At 40.6% G+C, this 25,901-nt stretch overlaps 1 protein-coding gene across 1 annotated transcript; it reads left to right on the top strand.

The window, feature by feature from the left end:
- Positions 1-1,673: 1,673 nt before the first annotated feature.
- On the top strand, positions 1,674-25,172 carry LOC137265406 (tetraspanin-5-like). Its single transcript, XM_067800805.1, has 7 exons — positions 1,674-2,010; positions 17,783-17,971; positions 18,270-18,458; positions 21,179-21,313; positions 21,728-21,778; positions 22,852-22,971; positions 23,963-25,172. The coding sequence occupies exons 1-7, from the start codon at positions 1,918-1,920 to the stop codon at positions 24,035-24,037; spliced, it is 852 nt and encodes a 283-aa protein (XP_067656906.1). The 5' UTR covers positions 1,674-1,917; the 3' UTR covers positions 24,038-25,172.
- Positions 25,173-25,901: the final 729 nt, after the last annotated feature.

Raw genomic sequence — 25,901 nt, 5'->3', positions numbered from 1 at the left:
AAGGTGGTACTTGTTGTTGCCGTGCCTGGTTCTCGGCGTTTAGGGATAACACAATGACTGGTCAGATCGGCGGTCTGCACTGGTATGTCATTGGGGTAACTCTATGTATACATACCTGGTGGTAATATGGACTAGTACCCGCATACGCAGAGTCTTCAATACGACATTTAACATTTCGCCACATCTCGACTCATGTAAGACACCCAAATAGTCGTGACGCACGACTTATATTGATATATAGGAGCTGTACTCACTTAATCCCTATGAATATAAAATGTCACGAACCCTCCTCCTAAATACGACCCAGTTCGCTGCTTGTGTTTATGTCAAACACTGAGAAGAAATCCATCCAAAGTCAATAACATCTCCTTGACCTAAATCCTGACAAATATGCACCGACAAAACATTTTAAACTGAAACTCACTGTTTTACTTCTTACCATTAATATATTCAGCACAGCTGCGATAAGTCGACCTATCTCAGACACGTGTTGCAGCGGATAGGATTATCGCTGCATCAGCTCCCGGATCGTTACTATCAATATTGGGTAACTGCATTGCTATTCTCTTCAGCCGAGATAAAAATAGTAACATTCCACAGACCTCCTGTGCACTTGCAGGAACGCTGCTACCATGGGAGAGAGTGTATAATCCTTTGTGCGTGATTGTACACAAGTTAGGAATGCTGATATCCTATACGTTGGTAGCCAGTGTTACAAGAGGCGTTGGTTTCTATGGAACTGACGTGATACAGAATACCAATACACTACAAATGGTATCGTCAAGTGTTCTGACTGATTGAAAACACAAGAAAACCACTAGCATCTTGTTTTTGTTGTTTAACACAGCAATATCCCAACCATATGACGTCTATCAGTCTGAACGTGATGATCCAGTGATCAGTGTTAAGAGCAACGGTTCGATAACACCCAGTAGACCAACTCACCAAACCCGATCATCCTATTCAATGGTCGCCTCTTACGGACATTAATAATTTGGAACCACTTCTAAACCGGAAGCCAAACTTTGATTCCCCAGACTGGTAAAGTCTCGATCCATTCAAAATGATATGTAGACTGTATCTGGGAATCCATAACCAGCGTCAAGGTCATTGCCCGGTACTAGGAATGGAACTAAGACCATAAACTTCAGCAGAAAAAACTTCAAGTAGTCACAGGCAATACCTCTTTCTACCGATATTGACTGAGTATGGCATCATAGGGAGGAACACCAGAAATGGGCTTCACACATTGTCCCTGAGAGAGAATCGAAGCCGGACCTTCGGCGTCACGAGCGAACACTTTAACCACAAGCCTACCCCACCGTCCTTCTACCAATATGATGTTACCTGTGAGTCATTTGAATGCATTGCACTCATGTCGTGACTAGACGCTAGGGGTCTTTTCAGTTAAAGTGGATATTTAAAGATAATTTTTATATGAGCATACACATACAAAGTGATTTATTTAACGCTCCGTCATAATGAAAAAGGCGCCACAGTCAGACAGTAGGTATAGCATCCCAAGGCGTGAGGAAAATATAGACTTGCTTAATTTAAAATTCCTGTTTTGAGGCTACATAGACTGAAGCGAAATAAAATGGTTGAGGAATATGAGTCACTGTAGATACATGCATTCTGCATGATGTACACAGCATCCGAAGCTCACTACCTACAATATACAAACTCGCTACCGATATAGACACGTTGAGCTGAGTCACGGGGCTCCGTACACAGTCACTGGAACAAGAGGCGTGTGTGTGAGCCCTGCCGGTGACCGCTGAATGGCCCTCCAAATAACGCCCTACTGTAGCTTCAATTCCGGGTAGATGATTCAGGTGAACTACACACTCCGGCTGCCCTGCCCCGCGTGAGTGAGACCTGACATAATTGTTGTCTTGGGGCTTGGATATCTCCAATATGGCGAGAGGAAGACAACGTCCCGACCCCGATCGGAGTGCTGTTAATTTGTTTGTGAAATACGTCCTGTTCTTCATCAACTTTCTGTTCATTGTAAGTATGTCATGATCATTGATTTGTTCAAGTTTGGCTTTGATGCCGAGGTGTGGGGTGTACCACGTGATGTCGCCGTGTTTTGATTGTTTGAAAGCATTGTATTTTGTCGCAACCATTGTTTACATCAGCGTAAGGATTGTCCAGGCACATATCCCAGCATTGTATTCAAAACCAATTGTACTAGTCTGATGTTACTTTTCTGTTCGAATTGGAACATGTAGAGTAGAAATTGTACTCAATTCTCAAAAAAAGATTTATCGGCTATCATTCCCTTACATCGATGTGGATCATTTAAATGTTTTATTGGTATTGAAGACGTATATTACTTAGTTAATGTTTTAGAGAAGTCCATGAGAAACCGTACAAACAACACGGTTAAGATCAGCTGGTGGATGGGATATTATGTAAGAGGTACACACAACCTTTCCTTACTCTCATATTAGGATTTGAAGATATGGAATTTTTTCAAATTTCCATTTATTGGCTATTTGGCGCAGCTGAGATTTAAGCGAACAGTTCTGTGTCATAACGCTTTGACGATAAGCATTGATGTGAATTGAACTGAGTTACACTGCCCCAGATTTGAAACACAAGAAAATGAAAACATCAACTGACACCCAATCACAAGCTATCAATCACAACATGTCGCTTTCGCTCAAGAAACGTTAGAATGAAACACAACATTTATCCATACCAACAAGTGATCGGTAAACATGAACACTTATGTGTAAACAGATATATACATGATAAGATCATTTACGGTTAAATGGAGAATCGTCACGTGACCCTCCTGAGGAACTCGTCTTCTGTTATTTCCATCCGGCTCGCGAAGCTGTAATACCTGTGTGTTTCTAGCGGTATTGTGATATTGATTGACATGAACAACTCGGCATGTCAGAAAACAGCTGTGGCCGACTGATTTATGACTACGGGCATGACAGGACTGTAACATGCTACATGTATACATATTTTGTGAAAATAGGACAATGGATAAATTGCTGCTCATGTTTAATGTACATGTATATTCTTTATTCCGGTACACGATGTAATTATCAGTCACGAAGGAGGGTAATTTCTGTTGACTCTTTTGTTATTGATGAGGAATATTATTTCACCTTTAATGATAGGAAACTGTTTCATTTCTTGTTCAAATTTATATGTGTTCATTGATTGAGTGATTGACTTTTACGCTGCTTTTAGACTAACAGTTAGTCTCTGAAATAAACATATTTTACGGAAAAAACCCGTTCATAGTGAAAAAAAATAATGTAATGAAATGGAGCCCTGAGACTTTCTTCATTTTCAGAAGCTATGAAAATCTAGACTTGCCACATTTCTAGACTTGCGTGGGCTTTCTTGGACATATATACTTCAGGGCCTGTACGACAGACTACGCTGCTTTCAGCAATGTTCTAGAAATATCACAGCGGAGTGACACTAGAAATAGTAACGTGATTTGAACTGTTGTTACGTGATACAGGTGTCACTGCAAACAGACAAAAACACGTATTTTAATTGGTATCATTTCTGTCTGATAGATGCACAGTGGTGTAGTGAAGTCAGGTATTGTACTCGTGATACTCAAAAATTCTAAACAAATTCTTTTTTTTTTGATGACAAACCCATATACTAACATTAAGCTACGATTAATCTGTAGTAAACCTGAAGAAAATATATCCAAAAAGGCCCATGCCAATCTAGAAGATGTGGCAAGTCAATATTTTCACAGATTTGGGAAATGAAGTCTCTGGGCTCCTTTTCATTATATTTTTTGTTTTCACCATAAACCTTTTTCTGTAAAATATGTTCATTTTAGAGACTAGGTTTTAATCTGTGCTACGATCTAATATGCTTCTATTTTAAGAAAAAGGCAAGATTTGATTACTGGGTTGTCACAACTGCGTTTAATGTTGCAGGCGAATGAGTGCAAGTTTGTTCAGTCGATTATAAAATAAGATACGTATATCAACATTGAACTATATTTACTTCTTTATACTCATAATTTATACTCTCCACAGAGGGGGTTCGTCTGTCTCACAGTCCCTGACCATATTACTTTCCCTCCTGCCAAGCCCTCTCTGCAATGCTGAAGCCTTAAATGAAGCAAGTCTAGATTCCATCAGTTTCTGAATCCCTAGTCTCCCTGGGGCTCCTTTTCGATTTATATGGGTCTGTTACTATCAAAATTATATACCCAGAGACTAAGCATTAGTTTTAAAGTGGATAAGCGGGGAAGGTGGGACACCACAAAGTCGCAAAACGCAAAATGAACACAAACCTTTATAAAGGACTGGCACTTATAGTCTAGAATGTTGAGGCGTCGGAGTGAAAATTGCGTGACTTAAGTCTGTGTTTTGATATAGAGTTACAAATAGCTCGAGTCAAGTCGGTCGTCAGCTTGGTATATATTTCATATGCCTTTTTGAGGGGTTATTACTCACCATTACACTTTATTTTGTAACCACTCGGTAGAGTACTGCCAGATTTTGGAATGTAGACAGCTTACCGGCATGTCTAGAACGAGACTTCTGCAGTTCCCACGTGCTATACCGATCAAAGGTCAAGGTTAACCGCTAACATCCGGTAGATTATTGTTTCCGGGTGTTAATGAAGCATATATATTTGTGAAAGGTTTGAAAGTCGGAGTTGTACCATTGAGCACGTTTGGATAGTACTTTTGGGTTATTACTTGTCGCGAGAGTCGACGAACAGGGCCGGGGTCGCTGACTTGATTGATGTATGTCATCGTATCCTAATGACGTATATCGGTGCTCATGATATCAATCACTACATGTTGTGTTCCCGACTCAGTAATTTTACTACCTGCTTCAGGTAACTGAATGATAGCTGAGTGAGGCGTTACACCAAATATCACTCAAACAACGATGACAATTGTACACATTTTTCACTATTTTATTAATTCTTCACTGAGGCAACATTCGGAACGTGTCTGACCAGGAGCTAGTCTTTAGGTGTTTTGGTGTGACGCGGGGCGATGGACCAGCCAACTGGTCACGCCGAAGCCCCGGGTTCGATTCCCTACATTTGTGCACTGCGTGAAATCCCCTTTGGTGTCTCCCGTCGTGATGATACTGAAATACTGATTGCTAAAAGCGACTTAAAACCATATTCACTCGCTATAGAGAGGCACAATCTGCCATTGGATAGTAAGTCTGAATTGTTCAATCACTTTGAAGATCAGGTTCAGTGAGACTGCTACCCTCCTCTCAAGGAACCCGACAAGCCTCTTAATTTGTCTAAATTTGCATCCAATTATACACTTTTGAGTGCTATCAGTGTACACAGCTGGTACAAGTAAATTGGTTTTGGATTTCATATAGAAAACACATGACACTGCGTGTCCTACAGCTGTGAAATGTATTGATTTGTTACTCTTTGCAAGAAAATCGACGAAAATGAATTTCAGCAGCTAAATACTAGCATTCCCATACCGGAAAAACAATTCACAACATATATCTTACTGCTTTGCGACATTTCCAAATTTGACACATCAAATACAAACAAGATGTTAACGCTATTGCCTACAGATACAAACAAGATGTTAATGCTATTTCCTACACATACAAACAAGATGTTAATGCTATTCCCTACAGATACAAACAAGATGTTGATGCTATTTCCTACAGATACAAATAATATGTTAATGCTATTCCCTTCAGATACAAACAAGATGTTAATGCTGTTCCCTATTTCAGCTTATACGGTATGTTTCCACGTGTTTCAGGTGAACAATTACCCAGCCTTCGAATGTGTTTTGAATACTAGTATGTGTCCTTTTAGGGGACTGACGTTTCCTAAAACACGTGATATCAGATATTTGGAAAAGGCTAGGTACCCACAGGCAATAAATCGTGGCAATGTTTAAATTTATACGATATCTCTCCGTGTGCTTTCATTTGAACAATTACCCTGGCTTTGCATGTGTTTGGAATGTTGTGTCATGGTAGGGGCAGGACAGATGTTTCGTAAACATCTGATATCAGAATATGAAATAATCAAGGTATTTTTAAACCATAACTGTAGCAATATATTAACATATACGATATATTTCCGTGTATTTTCAGTTGAACGATTACCTTGAGTTTGCATGTGTTTAGAATAGTGTGTCCTGTTGCGGACAGGGTAGACTCACCTTTTCCCAAACGTCTTTTATCAGAATATGGAATAAGCTTGGCACTCGTATGTCATATACTGTAGAATTAGTAAAACTCATACGATATCTTTTCGTGTGTTTTCAGCTGAACAATAACCCTGTCTTTGCATGTGTTGAGAATATTGTTCCTTGAGAGGCGCAGGGTAGACTGACCTTTCCCAAACACCTGGTATCAGAATATGGACCATAAAATGCAGCATAATGACCCTGAATTATCTATCCCCACAGCCGACTCTGTAATGGCCACTAGAAGGTTTAATATGCATAATACTTGTATATGGGAGTTATATCAATTACAGTGACTCCGAACACAACAACAACGACAAATGCGTCTTCGTCTATAGAATACATTTCGTCTTATTTATATTCTGACTGGTCGTCTAACTGGTTTTCACTTCCTCCTTATTGCTGCACAACGAATGGATCGGGTGGTGAGCGTAATTTGTTTAAGCATTTATGAAATCAATAAACGAACTCGCTCAGGTGTGATAATACTAAAGTAGTTTACACGCTGTGCACTCAACCGTTTTAAGGAATAATCCGTTCAACTCACGGCGTTTGCAGAGGGAGTTCGATACAATGTCAGCCATTCGGCGATCTGTCGCAATTTTGACGCTGACACCATTGAACTTGGTGACTGAAAATGGAACGGCATGTATTTAATTTTCTAGAGCTGTAAAGGCATGTGAATAAATGTCATTATGAAACCATAGATATCATAACAACAATTTATTACTTATATTTAGTAGGTTCTTATATGGACGAGGTATGGGTGGTAGGCACATTTTTACTTACAGGAATATAACCCTACCGGAGACTTAAAAGTTTGAAAAATTGTTATGAATATAAGTGGAATTATTTTCTAGTAACCTGATAGTTTCTGTAACCCCGGTAATGTGTTAAGTACGTGCATGTGGCTAAAATGACTACAGGGACTGATTATGTTGAAGTCCATTTCTGGTGTCCCTCTCCGTATATTGCTGGAATATTGCTGGAATATTGCTGGAATATTGCTAAAAGCGGCGTAAACCCCAAATCTGTCATCTCCAAATAAAGTCAGTTTGGGACTAATGCTACATTAACACGTTGCCCGTGGAAACATTTCTTCAGGATAATTGCAGAAATAATTTCTAAAGAGTTTGAGATACTCTACCCAGGAACCAACATTTATATCTCGATGTGTTTGAGTATTAGTAAACCTAAAATAAATAAAATAAATAAAGTAACAATTTAGCTTCATGGCGCAACCAGTAGAAAAAACGTAATCTGAAAGTCTGGAACCCAATTTAAAGCCTATTTAAGCTCCAGGTGTTTGGGCACAGTATAACCTTAGCTGTGCATTGGGCGTTGTTAAAGGTACGTCTTTTGCACGAAACAGTTGTCAAGTAACAAGCGTTGTTCTCCTTCACTGCGCAAACACTTGACAGCTTTCACCACGATTTAATTTTTGAAAGGTTATTTATTTATATCTGACACAATGCATGTCACCGAATTAAGGGGTCCATGCCACTCACTGTCTAGCCCGTCTTACAGTTCCTGAATCGCGGCGTAAACCCCACCTTCCGCCTTGCCTTCTCTGGAGAGCTCAAGCCCTAAATGGGGACGGTGGGGTAGCGGAGTGGTTAAGGCGTTCGCTCGTCACGCCGAAGACCCGGGTTCGATTCCCAACGTGGGTACAATGTGTGACAGCCCATTTTCTGGTGTCCCCCGCCGTGATATTGCCGGAATATTGCTAAAAGTGGCGTAAACTTACCTCACTCACTCAAGCCCTAAACGAAGCAAGTTAAAATCTCCCAACGTTCATGTTCTGAATTTTCCACCCCACTTGGATTCCTTTTAAACAAAAAGGAATAAGTTCTCGCTGTCAAAATTATATATATTCAGAGACTCAGAGTAGGTGTATATACAACCCGTACAGTTAGAAAAGCTGTAAGGCTGCATTATGGAAAACATACACATACGTGAACCGAATTGTGAGTTAAATCTGTAAACGTGTTAACACTGGTAAGAACATGTTAATCTGGGTTATACTATACGTCGGTTAACACAATTATATTTGTTTGCCTAGGAACTGGAAATTAAAGCAGTTTGCATGAAAGGATACTGAACATGATTTGACATGACATACCGTTACATAAAACGTCAACACCAGTCTCATTGGGCGTACAAGGCAAGAGAGCAGTGAAAATGAACGTACCTCACCATGGTCATTAAACGTTGTACCCATATACCCTGGACCTCAAACATTGTACCCATATACCCTGGACCTCAAACATTGTACCCATATACCCTGGACCTCAAACATTGTACCCATATACCCTGGACCTCAAACATTGTACCCATATACCCTGGACCTCAAACATTGTACCCATATACCCTGGACCTCAAACATTGTACCCATATACCCTGGACCTCAAACATTGTACCCATATACCCTGGACCTCAAACATTGTATCTATATTCCATAGACCTCCAGCACTAGCACTGTACTCTTATACCACCGACCTTAAACATTGTACCCATATACCCTGGACCTCAAACATTGTACCCATATACCCTGGACCTCAAACATTGTATCTATATTCCATAGACCTCCAGCACTAGCACTGTACTCTTATACCACCGACCTTAAACATTGTACCCATATACCCTGGACCTCAAACATTGTACCCATATACCCTGGACCTCAAACATTGTACCCATATACCCTGGACCTCAAACATTGTACCCATATACCCTGGACCTCAAACATTGTACCCATATACCCTGGACCTCAAACATTGTATCTATATTCCATAGACCTCCAGCACTAGCACTGTACTCTTATACCACCGACCTTAAACATTGTACCCTTATGTCGAATCGGTACTGAGTGATCATGTTTTATGTAGCCTGGAGAAAAAACTAATAGTAGTTGTTGTTGGTGTCAACCACTTGATTGTCTGGCCCAGATTCGACTATTAACATTCAGGCATACAGCTGGAATTATTCGTGTGACTTGACAACCCAGTTCAGTTCTTACGTATTGGATACGGGTATCAAAGTTGCGTTTTCGAGATTTTGGGCAGGGCTTCTGTGTCTTTTTTCAGACTGGAAATGTTGGATATTTTTTTATAATTTTGTTCACAATAATAAATATGAATGTAATCACATTTGTGAGCAGCTTTTTGTTGACGCAGAGCCAAATGCCCACACGTACAAGTCATAAACTGTTTCCATGCCAGACCCAGATTGCTGACCCCCTTAATGTTCACCCACAGTGATGAATGTAGACACATAGGTTCACACGGAATCAGAGCAGCACGTCCCTGTAAATCCTAGCCTGGTCACTATTCACGGGAAATATAAGGAGAATGGGGTATATATTCAATCATATTTCACTTAAAAATGATTTCTACTTTCTGTTTGCACCGCTGGACCGTGAAGTTGAACTCAAACTGACTTAAGCAGTGACAGCACAGAGTAATACTGCTTAAAGGTAACTAGCCCGGAATTAAGTTGGTCTTGATCAACCGGAATTAAGTTGGTCTTGATCAACCGGAATTAAGTTGGTTTTGATCAACCGGAATTAAGTTGGTCTTGATCAACCAATGCTTGTCGTGAAAAGACACTTGATTAACGGAATCGGGTGGTTGAATGTTGCTGACTGCAGCTCGAGTACCCTACTCAACAATATTCCGCCTGTATGGCAGGGAATGAAGATTTTATGGATATCAACTTCTTTATGTCACTTCTAAATGCCCTTCAAAGACTTGTATGGCAGGGGTCTGTAAATAATCCAGTGACTGACATCATAGCATCTATGAAAGTGGGATATGATGACATGCTTTAACCAAGTCAGCGAGACTGACCATCCGATCCCGTTAGTCGCCTTTTACGACAAGCATGGATTGCCTTACAAAGACCATTTCTAAACATGATGTGGTCATGGGCCTTCCAAATCCTGTCACCTCGTACGACCATCAGTTTATATATTTAGTGCAGGGGACACCTCCCTAGACGGGCTTTAAGAAGGATCAGAAAAGAATATAGTTTTACAAATGAATAAAACATAATTTTCCATCTGGCCCTTGCCAGCACTTTAAAAGCAACCATTAATATAACTACATGTATACATTCAGAGACCTCTCCAACATGTTCCCGTCAAATGCCAGGGATGATTATTTTTGATGAGATGGTATGACCTAGAGTCGTATAGCTGGAACCAACGATGGGTTGTGGCAGAGTGTTACAGAAGTAGAGTTCAGTGGGTTCTTGCGTTAACAAGTGCTCGTGCAGTGGTGATGGGGGCACCTGGTTTCAATCATCACTGGACATACTCGGGATTCCTAGAGCCGTTATGCCAGACAGTGAGCCGAGTCTAGCCGAATAGTGGACCTTGGGTTCCCTACGGACCTCGCCCAGCAATATCATTTTCTCGTAGCACTGAAGCCCCCTTCCCCATTTCCAGCACATTTCTGGTGTGTTATTGCTGGAACAATGCTCAAAGCTTCGTAAAACTGAACTATTTCACTGACTCATTCTGAAATAAAATCAGTTAACTTATTTTTCTCTTTCTCTGAGATGTCATTTTTATGCACTAACCATCTGTAAGACTTGCTCAGACTGTATTTGGTCTGTTTCTCTCTGGGTCTGTGTGACAGAATGCGACTCGGCCTCAGTGTTGTATGTTTTAGTGTGTTCCATCCTTCACCCACTATTTCTCCCAGTGACACCTACACACCCCGACGTGGATGATTTATAGCATGACCTTCTGCTTCAATTCAGTAAAATTCCGAAAATGTTATTTTGAAAAGTCTTCAGTTTTGACTAAATGAGATGCAGGATTATTTGATTTTAACTATCTATATTCTCCAAATTACCTATCAATTCCGGCAATAATCCAGGAATTTGGTGTCTTCATTCCACAACTTTTGGGCATGCTTTTTCTACCAAGACTTCAAAGTATGTCACGTGACCCTTGACCAAAACGTGTATCTTCAGGATTTCAGTATTTGAGGTGTTAGTAAAATGGGTTTTAGACATAGATGAATAGTGTTGATGATCCTGTTTCGTTTCTGTAGAATTTCTTCTTTTTGCATTAGCCATCTCTGAATCTGTTTAAGTTTGGGGCATGACCATGTTTACCAACCACGCTATCAACAGACGAGATTTCCATGTTTGACGCATTAGTGACGAAAATGTGGTATTCCATGTTTCTGACACACTTCTGAACCAAAGTTGTGATAGTCTCAACACTTCTGTGATATATATTTCAAAGTTTCACACTTTTGAAGCACAATTCTCTTACAGACCTTTACTCTGTCAAACTGACCCTTAAGTAAATACATCCAAGAAAGCCAATGCAAGTCTACAATATGTGTCAAATATTCTGAAAATTAACTTAAAGAAAGTCTCTTTTTCATTATATTTTATATTTGTGTGTGAAGAGTGTTTTATCTAAAATATGTTCATTTCACAGATTAGGTGCTTGTCTAACAGACACCATGACAGCTCATCTGTGGTATCCAAATGTTTCTGACACATTTTGAAGCGAACCTATGCTACAGACAACGCCTGTAGTAATTCAGCGTTTGTAAGACACTTTTGAAACTAATACTACAGTGTTCATTACAAAACGTTTGTGTTATTTCTGTGACTTTTACAAAGTTTGAAACCAATACTACAGTCTCCATGACCACGTGTTTTGGTAATACTACAAATGAGGCAAACCCTAGTCTGTCTCACCCTGAACGACATTATTTTGCCCACTGCCAAGCCTTCTCTGCAGTGCTAAAGACTTAAAGTCTAGATTTCCTCTGGTTCTGAATCTCTGGTCTCCCTGGGACTCCTTTTCAATTAAAATGAGTTTGTTACTATCAAAATTATAAATATTCAGAGACTAAGCCTTAGTCTAAGGCAAACCCCTGAGAGTATGCTGGACATCATTGTGAAATTACCCATTTGGACACTAGACGAATACCACAACAAAACAAAATGGCCGAATACTTAGTGTGAGACTGTGAGCTCAATTGCTTTGGTCTCCGGGTATGGTTCACTGGTTATGTTCACTTCCCTCCAACCACAATGCAAAGTATACAGCCAAGGTAGACTATGTTACCCATTAAAGATACTTTATACACAAACAGAGAGCATAAACATTACACGACCGACTGAGCAGGGATGATATTTCATCCATTAGATCCACGTAGGGTCACGCCATCTTGTCGTCAAGACAACTCCTTCAGTGGAGCAGGAAGAACTCAGAGATTGACCACAGATGTTCATAACTTAATGTATGATGGCACAACGGGTCCTGTTGGTTATTAGCCTTGTATATAGTGAGTTCTATTTTTTGTAATACCAACCTTCAAACACGTTGCCAGCAAAGACGTTAGACCCATACACTATGTCTAATGTTTGTTTGTTGTTTAACACTGAGCAATATTCCAGATACATGGCAGCAGTCTCTTAATAATTGTCTTTGTACCAGGTAGTTATGTGATCAACAGTTTGAGAATCGATTTCTATACAATGACACTTGTCAACCAGGTGAGCGGGTCTGACCATCTGATCTCGTTAGCAGCCTCTTGCGATAAGCATTAGTCTGACGTACAGACAATAAGGCAAATATATCCAAGAAAGACCATGCAAGTCGAGAAAATAGGGCAAGTCTAGATTCCCTTTGTTTCTGAAAATGAAGGAGGTCTCAGGGCTCCATTTCATTACAATATATGTTTTTACTATGAACATTTTTCAATAAAATATGTTCATTTCAGAGGCTAGTTGTTAGTCTAGATAAGCAAGGGTTACTGAAGATCAATTGTAAACCCGATCTTCACGGGTCCTAGACAAGTCTAATGACAAAATGGTACATTGTGTAAATTTCGAATATATCATTAAATGAAAAATATGCAAAATAATTGCAGTTTATTAAATATGACTGGATCCCGGATGTGGGGATTTCTTATAGACTACATGTAACTTTTTGCATAAGACTTTTCAAAATCTGGTATTTTTCAGTGAGTGAGTTAAAATTTAAAGTTACATCGGCAATATTTCAGTCATGTTATCGTGATATCTTGCTCAGAGAAATGGACACAACGTTAATTATACCACAAGTCAGCCTTGTTCCCCCAAATAACTTTGATTTAGTTGAGTATTTTTTGTATTTTATGGTAACAACGTGGTCGGTTGTCAAGGAAACAGAGATCATCAACTGTGTCATGAAAAATGTAACTGTGTTGTGGAAAAATGCTGTCAAGGTCCCGTCTAGTAAACAGCACATTTCAAACGCCATTTGTCTCTATATAGAACAGCAACACTGATGTATGTTGTTACATATATAATGCTTCTGTTAACTGGCTACTGTTTCCATAGGAACAACATATGTCATTACGAGTAATGCCCCATTTGTCAGCATGGCTTAATGTCATCCTATTTAACGCAATGCAAGCATTAACTGTCCAACAATGCTTACTCTGAATCACTCCCATGTATATGTGATCGTAGATGTGCTCTCACAGTCAAACATGGCTACTGTCATTGTGTATACATTGAAAGAGTTTAACAACGTAACCGTTGAAGGGATCGTTCCTCTAGAGAGAGTCATTGTGTCACGATGTTGTCATGTTGTGTATGTCTTCACATACGGTCTTCACTGAACGGTTCATAGCTTTGCGAATGCTTTGTAAGCATAGCTGTGTACATATATACTAGTCATGGATATCACTACTAATAACCCATGTCATGTCATGTCATGTCATGTCAGGTCAGGTCAGGTCACCCGCTGTATTGCATGATCAGGCCCTGGGCCCACTTGCACAAAGCGACCTTAGAGCTACGACTACATTAATTAAGCCCATGCTGAAGAATAGGAGCTACAATCATTGTACGTAGTGCTAAGATGACTTTGTGCATGTGAGGCCTGGAGTGTGATGTTGGTGTTGTGTCTCGTGACTGACTGTACGCTCTGTAGAATAATTCCGCCATCGCACAACCGTTATGTTAAGACTGAGCGTTTATCATTTGCGTATTAAAAATCATTTTGTAGTTTGCATACTTTAGACACGTCATTGAAAATGGACGAATACTTCGGATGTCGCATGAGTGAGTGAGTTTGGTTTTACGCCACTTTCAGTAACATTCCAGCACTATCACGTCAAGGACCACCAGAAATGGGTTTCACACATTATGCCCGTATTGGGAATTGAACCCGGGTCTTCAGTGTGATGAGCGAACGCTGTAACCACTAGATTACACCACCGTCCCAGATGTCGCAAGAAAAAGCATTAACTGGCACATACATGAACCCCACCCTTTCCAAAATGTTCTTTATGCGTTGTTTTAATGCCGCAGCAATTATATTTGTGACGGCCGTCTGTCTAATACATTCAGTCCAACGGTTGATATCAGGAGCACCGAGGATGGGATACAACGATCACCCAGTCAAAAACCTTTTGCTGGAAAATTTATAAATTGCAAATATATTGATATGAATATGCTTACAATATGACCAACATTCAAATAACAAGTATGTGTCGTTTGTAGGGCGTGAGAAAGGCTACAACACTTTGGGAGTGTCACAGTGGAATCGTAAACACTTGGACAAGAGTCAGTGTCGTGTTTCTAGTCTATGAGAATGTTGACGTTTGTTTTAAGCACTCAGCGGAGAGATTCACGAGGGCTGCATTACAGAATGGTCTAGTCTGCACTGAAAACCTCAACGAGTAGGTCATAATTTTACACGTTTCTGCACTGAACGGTGTTGACACTGTTTTGCCTTCAAAACATGTTGTTGTGTAAATGGCCTTATTATATGCGTGTGTTGGGATAGGGATCTTCTCGTGGCAAGAGGGGTGTCACTGGTACTGGGTGTCTTCTCGCTGTAACTCTTAGCCTCTCTAGCTTCAGTCTGTGTACATGTATTACTGATATAAGCAGAAGCGATCAGATTAAACTGATTGCCCTTCGGTTCCCTGACTACTACCACAGCCACCCCCATCACTACAACTAGTTCTTCTTCTTCTTCTTCTTCTACTACTACTACTACTACTACTACTACTACTACGACGACGACGACGACGACGACTGGTACTGCTACTACTACGACTGGTACTACTACAACGACTGGTACTACCACTATTACTACTACTACTACTACTACGACTGGTACTACTACTACGTCACGATATGGCTGCAATATTGCCGATGTGACGTTACATATTAACTCGCTCACTCACTCACTATTACTACTACTGGTACTACCACCACCACTACTACTACTACTACTACTACTATTGATGCTGCCTCTTCTACTCCACGTGTAACAGTTTTATTCAGCCACATGTGATGGTTCAAATCCAAGACACTAGATATAAAATGCATTGATGATGAAATATTTATATGGTCGTGTTTGTGGTAGAAAATATTGAATAAACCCACAACCACGATAAAAATAATGATTGTCCAACTCAAACTTACAGTCCTCACACAGAAATCAAACGAAATATGCTAACACACCACACAGTGCATTACAAAACAGATGTCATTATCAATGCAAAAATCGCCTGTTAATGTTCATAGACGTTATGTATGCTTTATGTATGCTCGTATGAGTCATTGACGGGATAGAGAATTGTCGCAAAGGTTTATACTCCTCCAGTTATGCACCTATGGACTTATAAAGGGCGCGGCCAAACATATGTCTCTCGAATCGGACTTTCAACAGAGTAAACACTGGCCGATTTGTTATGGCTCCTCTAATCTGTGTACAGTTCTTCTACATCAGGCTCTACCGCAAGATGAAAATACGATACCTCGAGTCAACATACTCCCGCGGAGTTGGATAAACCTTTGGTATGCTCGTGAATGGGAAATCGTGCGTGATGTTTTCATAATATAGGGCGTTCGTCTGACGTTATTGCATGGACCCTGCCATTATATTTGAGAGCTAATTACTTGATAGTATAGCAGGTCATGGATAAAGTTTGATGGAGTTCTAAAGACAAATTGAACTGTTTGTTTGTAACGTTTAGACTTGAGTGATGATTTATGAGGTAAACATCCGGAAATCATCTTGAAACATTTGAAAATACACACACGACACCCATACACGCAAACACAAAAACATATACATGAATGTTCACACGCACGACACCCATACACGCAAACACAAAAACATATACATGAATGTTCACACGCACACAAGAGCACATGCGTCTTTCCATAGGAAGGGCGATGGTTACCCTAGTGGTTAAAGCGTTCACTCGTCTCTCCAAAGGCCGGCTTCGATTCTCCTCATGGCTACAATGCGTGAAGCCCATTTCTGGTGTCCCTCTCCGTGATCTTGCTGGAATAATCCCAAGAGCGGCGTAAAACGAAACTCCCTCACTCATTTCCACTGGGTCATCGTGACCTGACGCAATGTCACTTATGGAGAATATCGTTAAAAAAACATATAGAAATGAACATATTTCTTGTCTGCTTCGTTAAATGTATTCACGTTTTCAGGAGAAACGATCGAGAAACTCGCGATACGATAGCATGACATGACATATACTGTATATATGTTACATGTTTTCAGTTCGTTGTTTACGTCAGTGTGGCTTGTATCAGTTCGTTATTTACGATAATATTCTTTATTTCCGTTAATTGTTTATTATTATTGATGATATGTTGGTAATTTCAGTTGGTTTCTCACTATTATGTTGTTTCGGATCGTTGTCTATCATATAGTTTCTGTATAGTGTGTGTAGATAACAATGACAAGAGATCGTCTGTCTGCGTGGTGAAGCTAAAACAACATTTCCATTTAACAGTTTGCTGATACGAATAATGATTACATGATTTAAAATGCCACAAAATTGGGACTATTGTTACGAGTTCCGTTTGTTTCTACCATCAGGATATACACGACGTGTCAGACAGCTGAGACCAACTGACCTTTACATATTCTCCTGCTGCTACAGGTCGCAGTGACCATGAAATGATCAGAATGGCATTATACAGTGTCCATTTTATAGCTGCACAGACATGTTCTGACGACAATACGATACCTTGTAACATGTCATAGAAAAGTGTATCCCGAGTCAGTGCCGGAGTGAGTGAATGAGTGAGTGAGTTAGTGAGTGAGTTGCCTAGAGTCTGGTTTCAAGCAATTTTTAGCAATAATCTAGCAATAAGACGGCACTGGACACTAGGAATGGGCTGTCGCGACTTCGGCGTGAACACCCACAGGCACACCTGGATATTACGATAGTAGGTTCGAATCCGAACATCAGCCCACAATAATGATCTTCGGTCTGACTATAGTCGAGTTTCACTAGACTGGAACTGCCAAAGTTGCCCATCAGTTGTGTGAGATGGCTCTTGTAGAATTATGATGCGATGTAGTGGCCTCGCTCGTCACACCGAAGACCAGGGTTCGATTCCCCACGCGTACAATGTGTGAAACACATTTCAGGTGTCCCCCGTTGTAATATTGCTGGATTACTGCTAAAAGCGGCGTAAAACTCACTCTCTCTCTCTCACTCACTCACTCACTCACTCACTCTTGAGAATCATGTCTTTTCTCCCAGATATACAATGTCATTGACATATTGTTGACTATTTCAGCTGGTCGGTCTGAGTTTGGCCATCGTTGGGGGCTATGTGCTGTATCTGAAGGAGAAGAAGGTCCGGACTCCTATCGACTTCTTCTTCGACCCGTCATGTCTGATGTGTCTGGCCGGTTGCATCGCCTTCGTCCTGGCCTTCTCCGGATGTGCAGGCTCGCTCAGGGAGAACACGATATTACTTAAAATTGTACGTATGCAGTCTCTAAAACATGGTAAAACATGTATTTCGATTAAAAGTAAATACCTATTTTCCGGACATATTCCATGTCTTTCGTGGGAAACATATAGTCATGACCCTGTAAACCCGGTCACCGCATTGTCCGGAAATATATTGTTGTGGACGTCTTTGCTTAGCTGCAAGTACATCATGACTAGGATGTGGATCGATATAAAAGAAACCCGGTTAATGTAACCAACCTGTCGCCATCGTCTGGATAAACGGGGTTTCACAAGTCTGCGTCTCAACCTCTGCATCCTTGTTTCAGTATTACTACCTGGTGGGGTTGTTTCTGTTCTTGGAGCTTGCCCTCATCATCTTCGTCTTCGTGTTCTACTACGTCCCCGACGCCAGGACGACGCTCAAACTCTACCCCGAGGATATTCTCAAGGAAGCCATTGTCAAGTATAGAGATGACGATGATATGAAGAATCTCATTGACGTCATGCAGCAGACGGTGAGTTGTCTCCCTTTGACAAAACCAGTAATCGCTACGCTCAATTATGTTGCGAGGACCTTTCATTGTATCACTGTAATCTGTGTGTGTAGTTATCGTTTATACAGAAGCTGTCTAGTTGTAGATATATTGGCCTCGTTCCATAAAGCGATCATAGAGCTACGACTATCGTAAACCATTGTTACTGCATGGAGGTAAGACCACCTTAACGCTAAGATCACTTTATGCAACTGGGCCCAGCAGCCAGGTCACGTGATGGTCAGTGTCGGGAAGCACGCAGACTAGCATCACGTGCCTAAAGAGATGCACATACATGTGCATACTCTCAGGATTATTGTGTCATTTATGTTTCATCATCTGTTGATATTTTCGGATCAGCTGGAAATCTTGATGTCTATCTTAACGACTTCCGGTTCCTAATAGGTGGTTTCCTAGCAACTGCGTCAGTATCTTTGTATATCGGGTTCTCGCTGTGTTTAGCTGTGAGTAGGACATCTCAATCGGTTCGCGCTAGCCTTGCTCCAAGGCTGTACAGTGCTGAGCCCATGAATGTATAGTAATTCTAACCGTTTTCAAGTCAAGATATATAATCGGACTAAATAACCAAGACTGTTATTTATCATTTTTCAGAAATTATGCTATGAATTTTTACCCTGTAGACTTCTGCAAGTCTATATTCACGCCCACGCCTATGCACAATAACATATGTTATCCAAGATTTATTTGCAATCGGTTTTAGGTTTCGGAATAACTCGTATGTTCAACAATATAATCTACTCGAATATTTAATCATAATCGATTTCAAGTTTAGGATTAAAAATCGTTTGCAGACGGTGAGATAGCCCAATGTCTAGAGCGCTCACCCTTGGCGCCAAAGTTCCACTCCCCACGTTGGTACAATCGCTGTAGACCATGTTTTGTGGGGTTTTTTTTCCAGTCATGATATTAGTGGAATTTTCACAGTAACGGGATCGGATGGTCAGGATTTTGTTGACTCATGTCACCGTATCACAGCTGGTCGATGTCCATGATGTAGATCACATGATTGCCTGGTCCGGACTCGATTATTCGCAGCCCGCAGGCATATTATATTACTGACAACAAACAGACAAAATGTACATGACATTGCTAGAACAATTCTGAAAGCGACGTAAACCTAAACACACTCACTCACTTCATGACACGACTGGACAGCATTGTTAACCTTAACAGCTGTAACCAATGGTTGTTCAGATTATTCACATCCCCGTTGTCTCACATGCAGATGTAAACAATACTGTTGATGACCTGATGCCCGGTAACAAGCCCAGGACCTGCTACCACAGACAAAGGGTTAAGGGGAGGGCATTCGGAATGTTTACACAACCGTCCAACTATTTACACTGTACGTTATTACCCCCGGTCATCATTTTAGTGGACGTATATATTTACACCCTCACCCCAGTCCCAACCCTCGGGCTTCTGTGTGATACTATACTCAGTACGTAGACTGTCTGACAGATGGAGGTCAGATAAAGTGGACCACCTGTTTAAACAGATCCGACATGTTACTAGAACTGATTCATAGATCGATGGTCATCAACGCAACCAAACAGCTTGCCTAGATGGCACGAAAATGGCGTCAAACCGGTGTACGAAACAGTTTTCAAATTTTGGTTGCCAGTGGGGCTAGCCATGCCTGAAAGTTAATAGCCCACAGAATAATTCACGAGCCCGAAATGTGAATGCACACAGTGGAGGTTTACTAGTCCAATTGGAATTTTACTAGCCGCGTGCAAGCGGGCCAGTGGCTGTTTCGAACACTGCATTAAACAATAACGCTGTGTCATACAGCAAATCACATGTTGCAGATTATACTGATTATAGTTAAAGTTTCATTAATTCCATCACACTTGTATGTATTTTGATGTTGGACATGTCAATATTATAAGACGCTTCAAACAGTATGACATTTGCCGGAGTGCAGTGTCAACGGTTATGCGAAAGAAAGGTTGCAGTTGACAGGCATTGTCGTACAGGCATTGTCGAAAACTACGCTTTTAAGTTTTCACATGCTTGAGTGGCAAGCAAAAAATCATAATCAGGGCCAATAAGATATTCGAAATCACCGTATCGAATACTGTTTGTTTCCCAGTACTTAAGGGGGACGGTGGAATGGCCCAGTGGTTTTAGCGTTCGCTGTTCACGTTGAAGGTCCGGGTTCGATTCCCGACATTGGTACAGTGTGTGAAACCCATTTAGATGTCCCCCGCCGTGAATTGCTGGAATTTTTCTGTAAGGGGCGTTAAACATTACTCACTCACCTAAATGCTTACGTGACGCAACTCATTGGACTACTGACCCCACATCCCATGTAAATAATGGTGAGTAATGTGTTGAAGATGATTGTGCTCACATAGCCACGTGCATATAGGTGTGTGTGACATGTTTGTAGTGCTAGAAGAGTGCTAGCACGCAGCCACCATGCCACACAAATATGGACACCACACATAAACACAGTATACTGACCCCGAGCCAATCAGCCCTTGCTTGATCCTATTTAGATACGCGCAGGGTAACAGTAACTAACATTTTTGTACGTCTTTTGATAGGACACCACAAGGATCGAACATTCCGCTGTTCGGGCGGACGCCTTGTCCACCTGGCCAAGGAAGAAGTGAAAATGCATAATTATGATATGATTGATATCCTGGTTTCGTCTGAATCTATCTCTCCCACAGTTATACTGTTGCGGGTTGAGCAACGACGACAAAGGTTACCTGGACTGGAACCTCAACGTCTACTTCAACTGCAGCTCCAGTAATCAAAGTCCAGAGAGTTGTGCCGTTCCATTCTCCTGCTGTAACATCAAATCGGTGAGACTTGTCATCAAACCTAGCCATGTTGGCATGTTATTAGCCTCCACCCGAGGTACCCGTGAAGCTCCGGCGTAGAACAGACCATCAGAAAACTATGCTTGCCGTAAAAGGCGACTATGCTTGTCGTAAGAGGTGACTTACGAGATCGGGTGGTCAGGCTCGCGGGCTTGGTTGACACTTGGTTGCCATCGCATCCCAGTTGCGTAGATCAATATTCATAGTGCTGATCACTGGATTGTCTGGTCCAGACTCGATTATTTACAGAACATCGCCATATACCTGGAATATTGATGAATGCGGCTTAAAAGTAAACTCACTCACGTACTCATTTTCGACTACCTTACAATCGTGTGTCAATGCAAGGATGCAATATGTAATAATGTCATAATAAAATGTATTTGTGTCTTCCAGGGCGATAAAATAAACTACTTGTGCGGTGGCGGAGCCCTTAAAGAATCAGACGTAAGTGCATTACTGTTACATACTACTCATCAAAAGCATAAACACAGCCACTTACTTCAGTCAAACATTCTAAACTAGATTATGCAAGATACTCCATTCTGTTTGCAGACAATGTTTACACATCAACTGATGTATCGTTGTAAAATATATTGGTAACACTGAAAATATTATCGCCATGAGTTGAATAAGTGATGAAACTGAGTTAAAAATGTCGAATTTTTAACTAAACTTTACCTCAAAAAGCTACTGTTCATATACTCGAAATTTAAAACGCCTTTCGGCATTTTAATCCATGATCCTCATGCAGTGTATCTGCACAACGTTTACAGTTCGTTCGTCCAAGTTAGTGGAGAAATTCATCTTCGGTGTAACAACATATATAGGCATGATGGCATATAGTAAGCGCTTTAAGTGATTCTAAACTTTTGATCGGTAGTATACATGTCATCAATACAACCTAACATAGTCAACATAGTTTCTGCAGCCTGCTGTGACGGTCACGTATTGTCAGTGTTGGGGCTATTTCAAATTAGTTGAAATATTTAACGTCGGGACTCGAACCTAGTTATTCACGATGACAAGTGCGTCCATGTGACCTTCACCTTCCCTGTTTCTGTTTCAAACTTTCCTCGACTATAATTACATTTTGTTTAGGGTGAAACTTACTTGCCGAAATAAAATCAAACTAACCAGTTTTGAATGCATACAAACTATAAACGGTATTACGAAATTGGTATCTTAAATTCAAATCTGTTTCACATAGCCAGGTTAAATTTTCTCATTCTTCGGTGTCGACGCTCATAAGTATTGGCACAAGCGATGGATGCAGTCGAAACAAAAATGTCCGATCTTTAGCGTCTCGGAAATGAACGTAAACGCTTCCAAGGAGGACAAGCACATCCATAAACATCATAGCACAAACACTTAAAAACGTTTAAAAATGTGTCGAGTTTAGTTTGTTCGAGTTGAAATTGGAAATGAGGTAAAGAATAGTCAGTCAAGTGAGGCACTGTCCCACGAACAGTATTCTGAAAGGGACTTGAATTATTCACGTTGATGTGTATTACTTGCAGCCGTCGACACAGCTGTCGTCCCGGATATATACACAGGGATGTTTGAAAGGGCTCCAATCATTCATGGACGGCTCAGCGCTCATTATAGGGGGAGTTTGTATAGGGGTGCTGTTACCTCAGGTGAGTCATCATCATCATCATCATCATCATCATCATCGTCGTCGTCGTCGTCGTCGTCGTCGTCGTCATCTTACATAGGATTCTTTTGGTATTGTTTCATGCTTGTAAAAACGTACGCTCGACCTCGTTTCACAAAGTCCTCGTAAGCTTAAGATCTCGTAACTTCTCTCGTAGCATTCACTCCCCTATACTGTAACACAGAGGTACGAATGCCACGAGAAACGTTACGAAACGTTAGGCTTACGAGAACTTTGTGAAACGGGTCCCTAGGCCTAGATTTTCGAAGCTCTCTTTACCCCTGAAGGTCCCGGGGTAGAATAGGCCTTAAGCAACCCATGCTTGTCATAAGAGGCGATATGCTTGTCGTAAGAGGCGACTAACGGGATCGGGTGGTCAGGCTCGCTGACTTGTTTGACATATGTCATCGGTTCCCAATTGCGCAGATCGATGCTCATGTTGTTGATCACTGGATTGTCTGGTCCAGACTCGATTATTTACAGACCTCCGCCATATAGCTGGAATATTGCTGAGTGCGGCGTAAAGCTAAACTCAGTCACTCACTCACTCACTCGAAGCTCTCTTAGGGCTGAGAGAGTCTTAAGTTGATGATTATGCATGCCACTTAGACTATCTCAGCGCTTAGTGAGTTTCGAAAATCTAGGCCCTGGTTGGTAACTTCACTGGTGGAAAGCCGGAGTCACATAAAGCTATAATTGTTGTTTGATCAGCATTCTCGAAGTTGATACAGCATACAACTTTGAGGATAACATTTTTTTGTATATTGCACAGAGCGCCTTTTCGGTGTAGATTCTTACACCATTTTCAAGCTGAAAGTTACACCTAAACATCGTTCTGTACAATAAACAAGCTGATGTTATCCATAAAGTTGTATGCTTTCTTGTAGACATAAAGCTGTCATACCGTGATAAAATTCTCATTTTGTTCTAATGGGACTTACTCATTATATTGAACACATTCACTTTATCTACAGGCGCTGTTCGTATGTCTCGCGCGCATGCTGAAAGATCAAATCATGGAACAGAGGTCGAAATGGTCCCGTACATGAGAAGAACCGAAGTTACAACAATTCTGGATACATCTTCCAGTGGTGTTGTAAAAGACAGAATGACTGAATATGTAAAACGACCGATTGCAATACGACTGCAGCTCAACTTTGACCTTCATACCATATTCGGAGTTGTGATATCATATTCTGGGGATTTTCCCACCGTGTTTCTGTGTAAACTATTTTCACAAATCGTTCTTCTACATGTTGAAATTTACAAACTATAAGTATTTGTACATAAACTAATTATCATTAGGGAATTGGTGATATAGCCTTTACGCTTTCTAAGGTTGTCATGGAAACGTACAAAACGCGATTGAATTATGTGATACATCCAAACATTAACTGTCTTCATAAAATCATAATAACAGAACAATTATTAAGTACTGAGGCACCTTTAACTGTGTGTCTAACTGTGGCAGAAACATCAAACACATATCATCTACCCGAAAGCGTCAAGGATCACTGTTTCGAAAATACCTTTTTTCTTTGGGTATATTTCATTCTAATATTTTTAACACTCATGAGTTGACGCGAGCCGCTACGAAACAGTGGCTTTGGCATAGTTGTGTTATTGTCTATTGTTACTTGCTGTTAAGAAGCCACAGTTACAGAGTTAGTAATTCTTAGTGTTCTTGTGAATCTGTACTAGTCCAAACAAGTATAATACCTGGGAAGTCATATTTTACGATTGATGAGTCGATTGGCCTGGAGAACAATGAAGTATTCATAATACTTCTTTATTTGATGCTCAGCGAATTCTTTTATATGGTCAAAATGATCGGATCCTAAAATCATCACATATTTGCTTCATTACATTTCAATCAACAAGCAATGTTTGCTTTCGTCATTTGTTGACATCATGCAGTAACTGTTTTACAGTAGCAGTTGATCATCTTAGGTTGTTTTTTTTGCGTTCCATCTAGCTGATTGACAGTTTTTAATTAACAGAATATGTTGCCGATGTTATATATTCTGGAAGCGTGAATTCCACTTTTCTCAACTGCAGTTATAAAATGTTTTTTGGGGGGGAAATGCGATGTTTACATTTGTAAAAAAAACCTGGACATAACGTCCTAGCAGACTGTACATATTTTTTACATTTGAAGCAATAAATATATTTTTGTACATTACATTTTTTTCTTCTGCATTTGACATTCAACTCCATTTATTCATTATGTTACTGGTTAATAGAGAACAACCGGCCGCGCTCCTTAGTACCCTCCTTACAACAACCGGCCGCGGGTGTCCTCGTAATCAAGTGCTCATAATATTGACCCCTAGGTCATTTCGAGCTAACGATGGTGTGAGACTCGTGTGAGTGCGTGTGATAATGTGTGTGAAAACCGGAAGACCAGCGTCCCGGTGCACATGGCAACCAGGAAACGTGGACTGCCTTTAGTCCATGTGCAAGTATGGGAGATAGGATCGTGGTAGCGTTAAGAACGCTTGTGCGAGTGGTCCCAAGGCCCCATTCTACACAGTTGACAGTATGTGTTCATGTAAGTATAATAGTATTGGAGTTATTGCTACTGTCGCTTTATGAAAAACAGGCTAAAATCATTAGGTGAAATATGTTTTTTACTCGGATTAAACTCAAGAAACCGCTTATTAGTCATGTTGGACGCTCTTTGACCAGTATTGTTTAGATTTCAGAGACATGTACCCCATGCTTTCAGTGGCAATTAAAAATGTGCAACGTATGTTCCTTTTCCCCTTCCACAAGTCCAGGGTAATTCTAACAATGTTTTAAACGATCATTTCCCAAGTTGATTGGCTAGGCGCAAAACTCCATGATAAAACAATACTATATGACCTCCATTTGAGAATCAATTAAACACGAAGATTTCTGCAACTGAAAATG

This window comes from Haliotis asinina, chromosome 15 (assembly GCF_037392515.1).
Source record: "Haliotis asinina isolate JCU_RB_2024 chromosome 15, JCU_Hal_asi_v2, whole genome shotgun sequence".
NCBI classification, from domain to species: Eukaryota; Metazoa; Mollusca; class Gastropoda; order Lepetellida; family Haliotidae; genus Haliotis; species Haliotis asinina.
The sequence above is the reverse complement of the archived record's forward strand: the minus strand, read 5'-3'. Positions and strand labels throughout refer to the sequence as shown.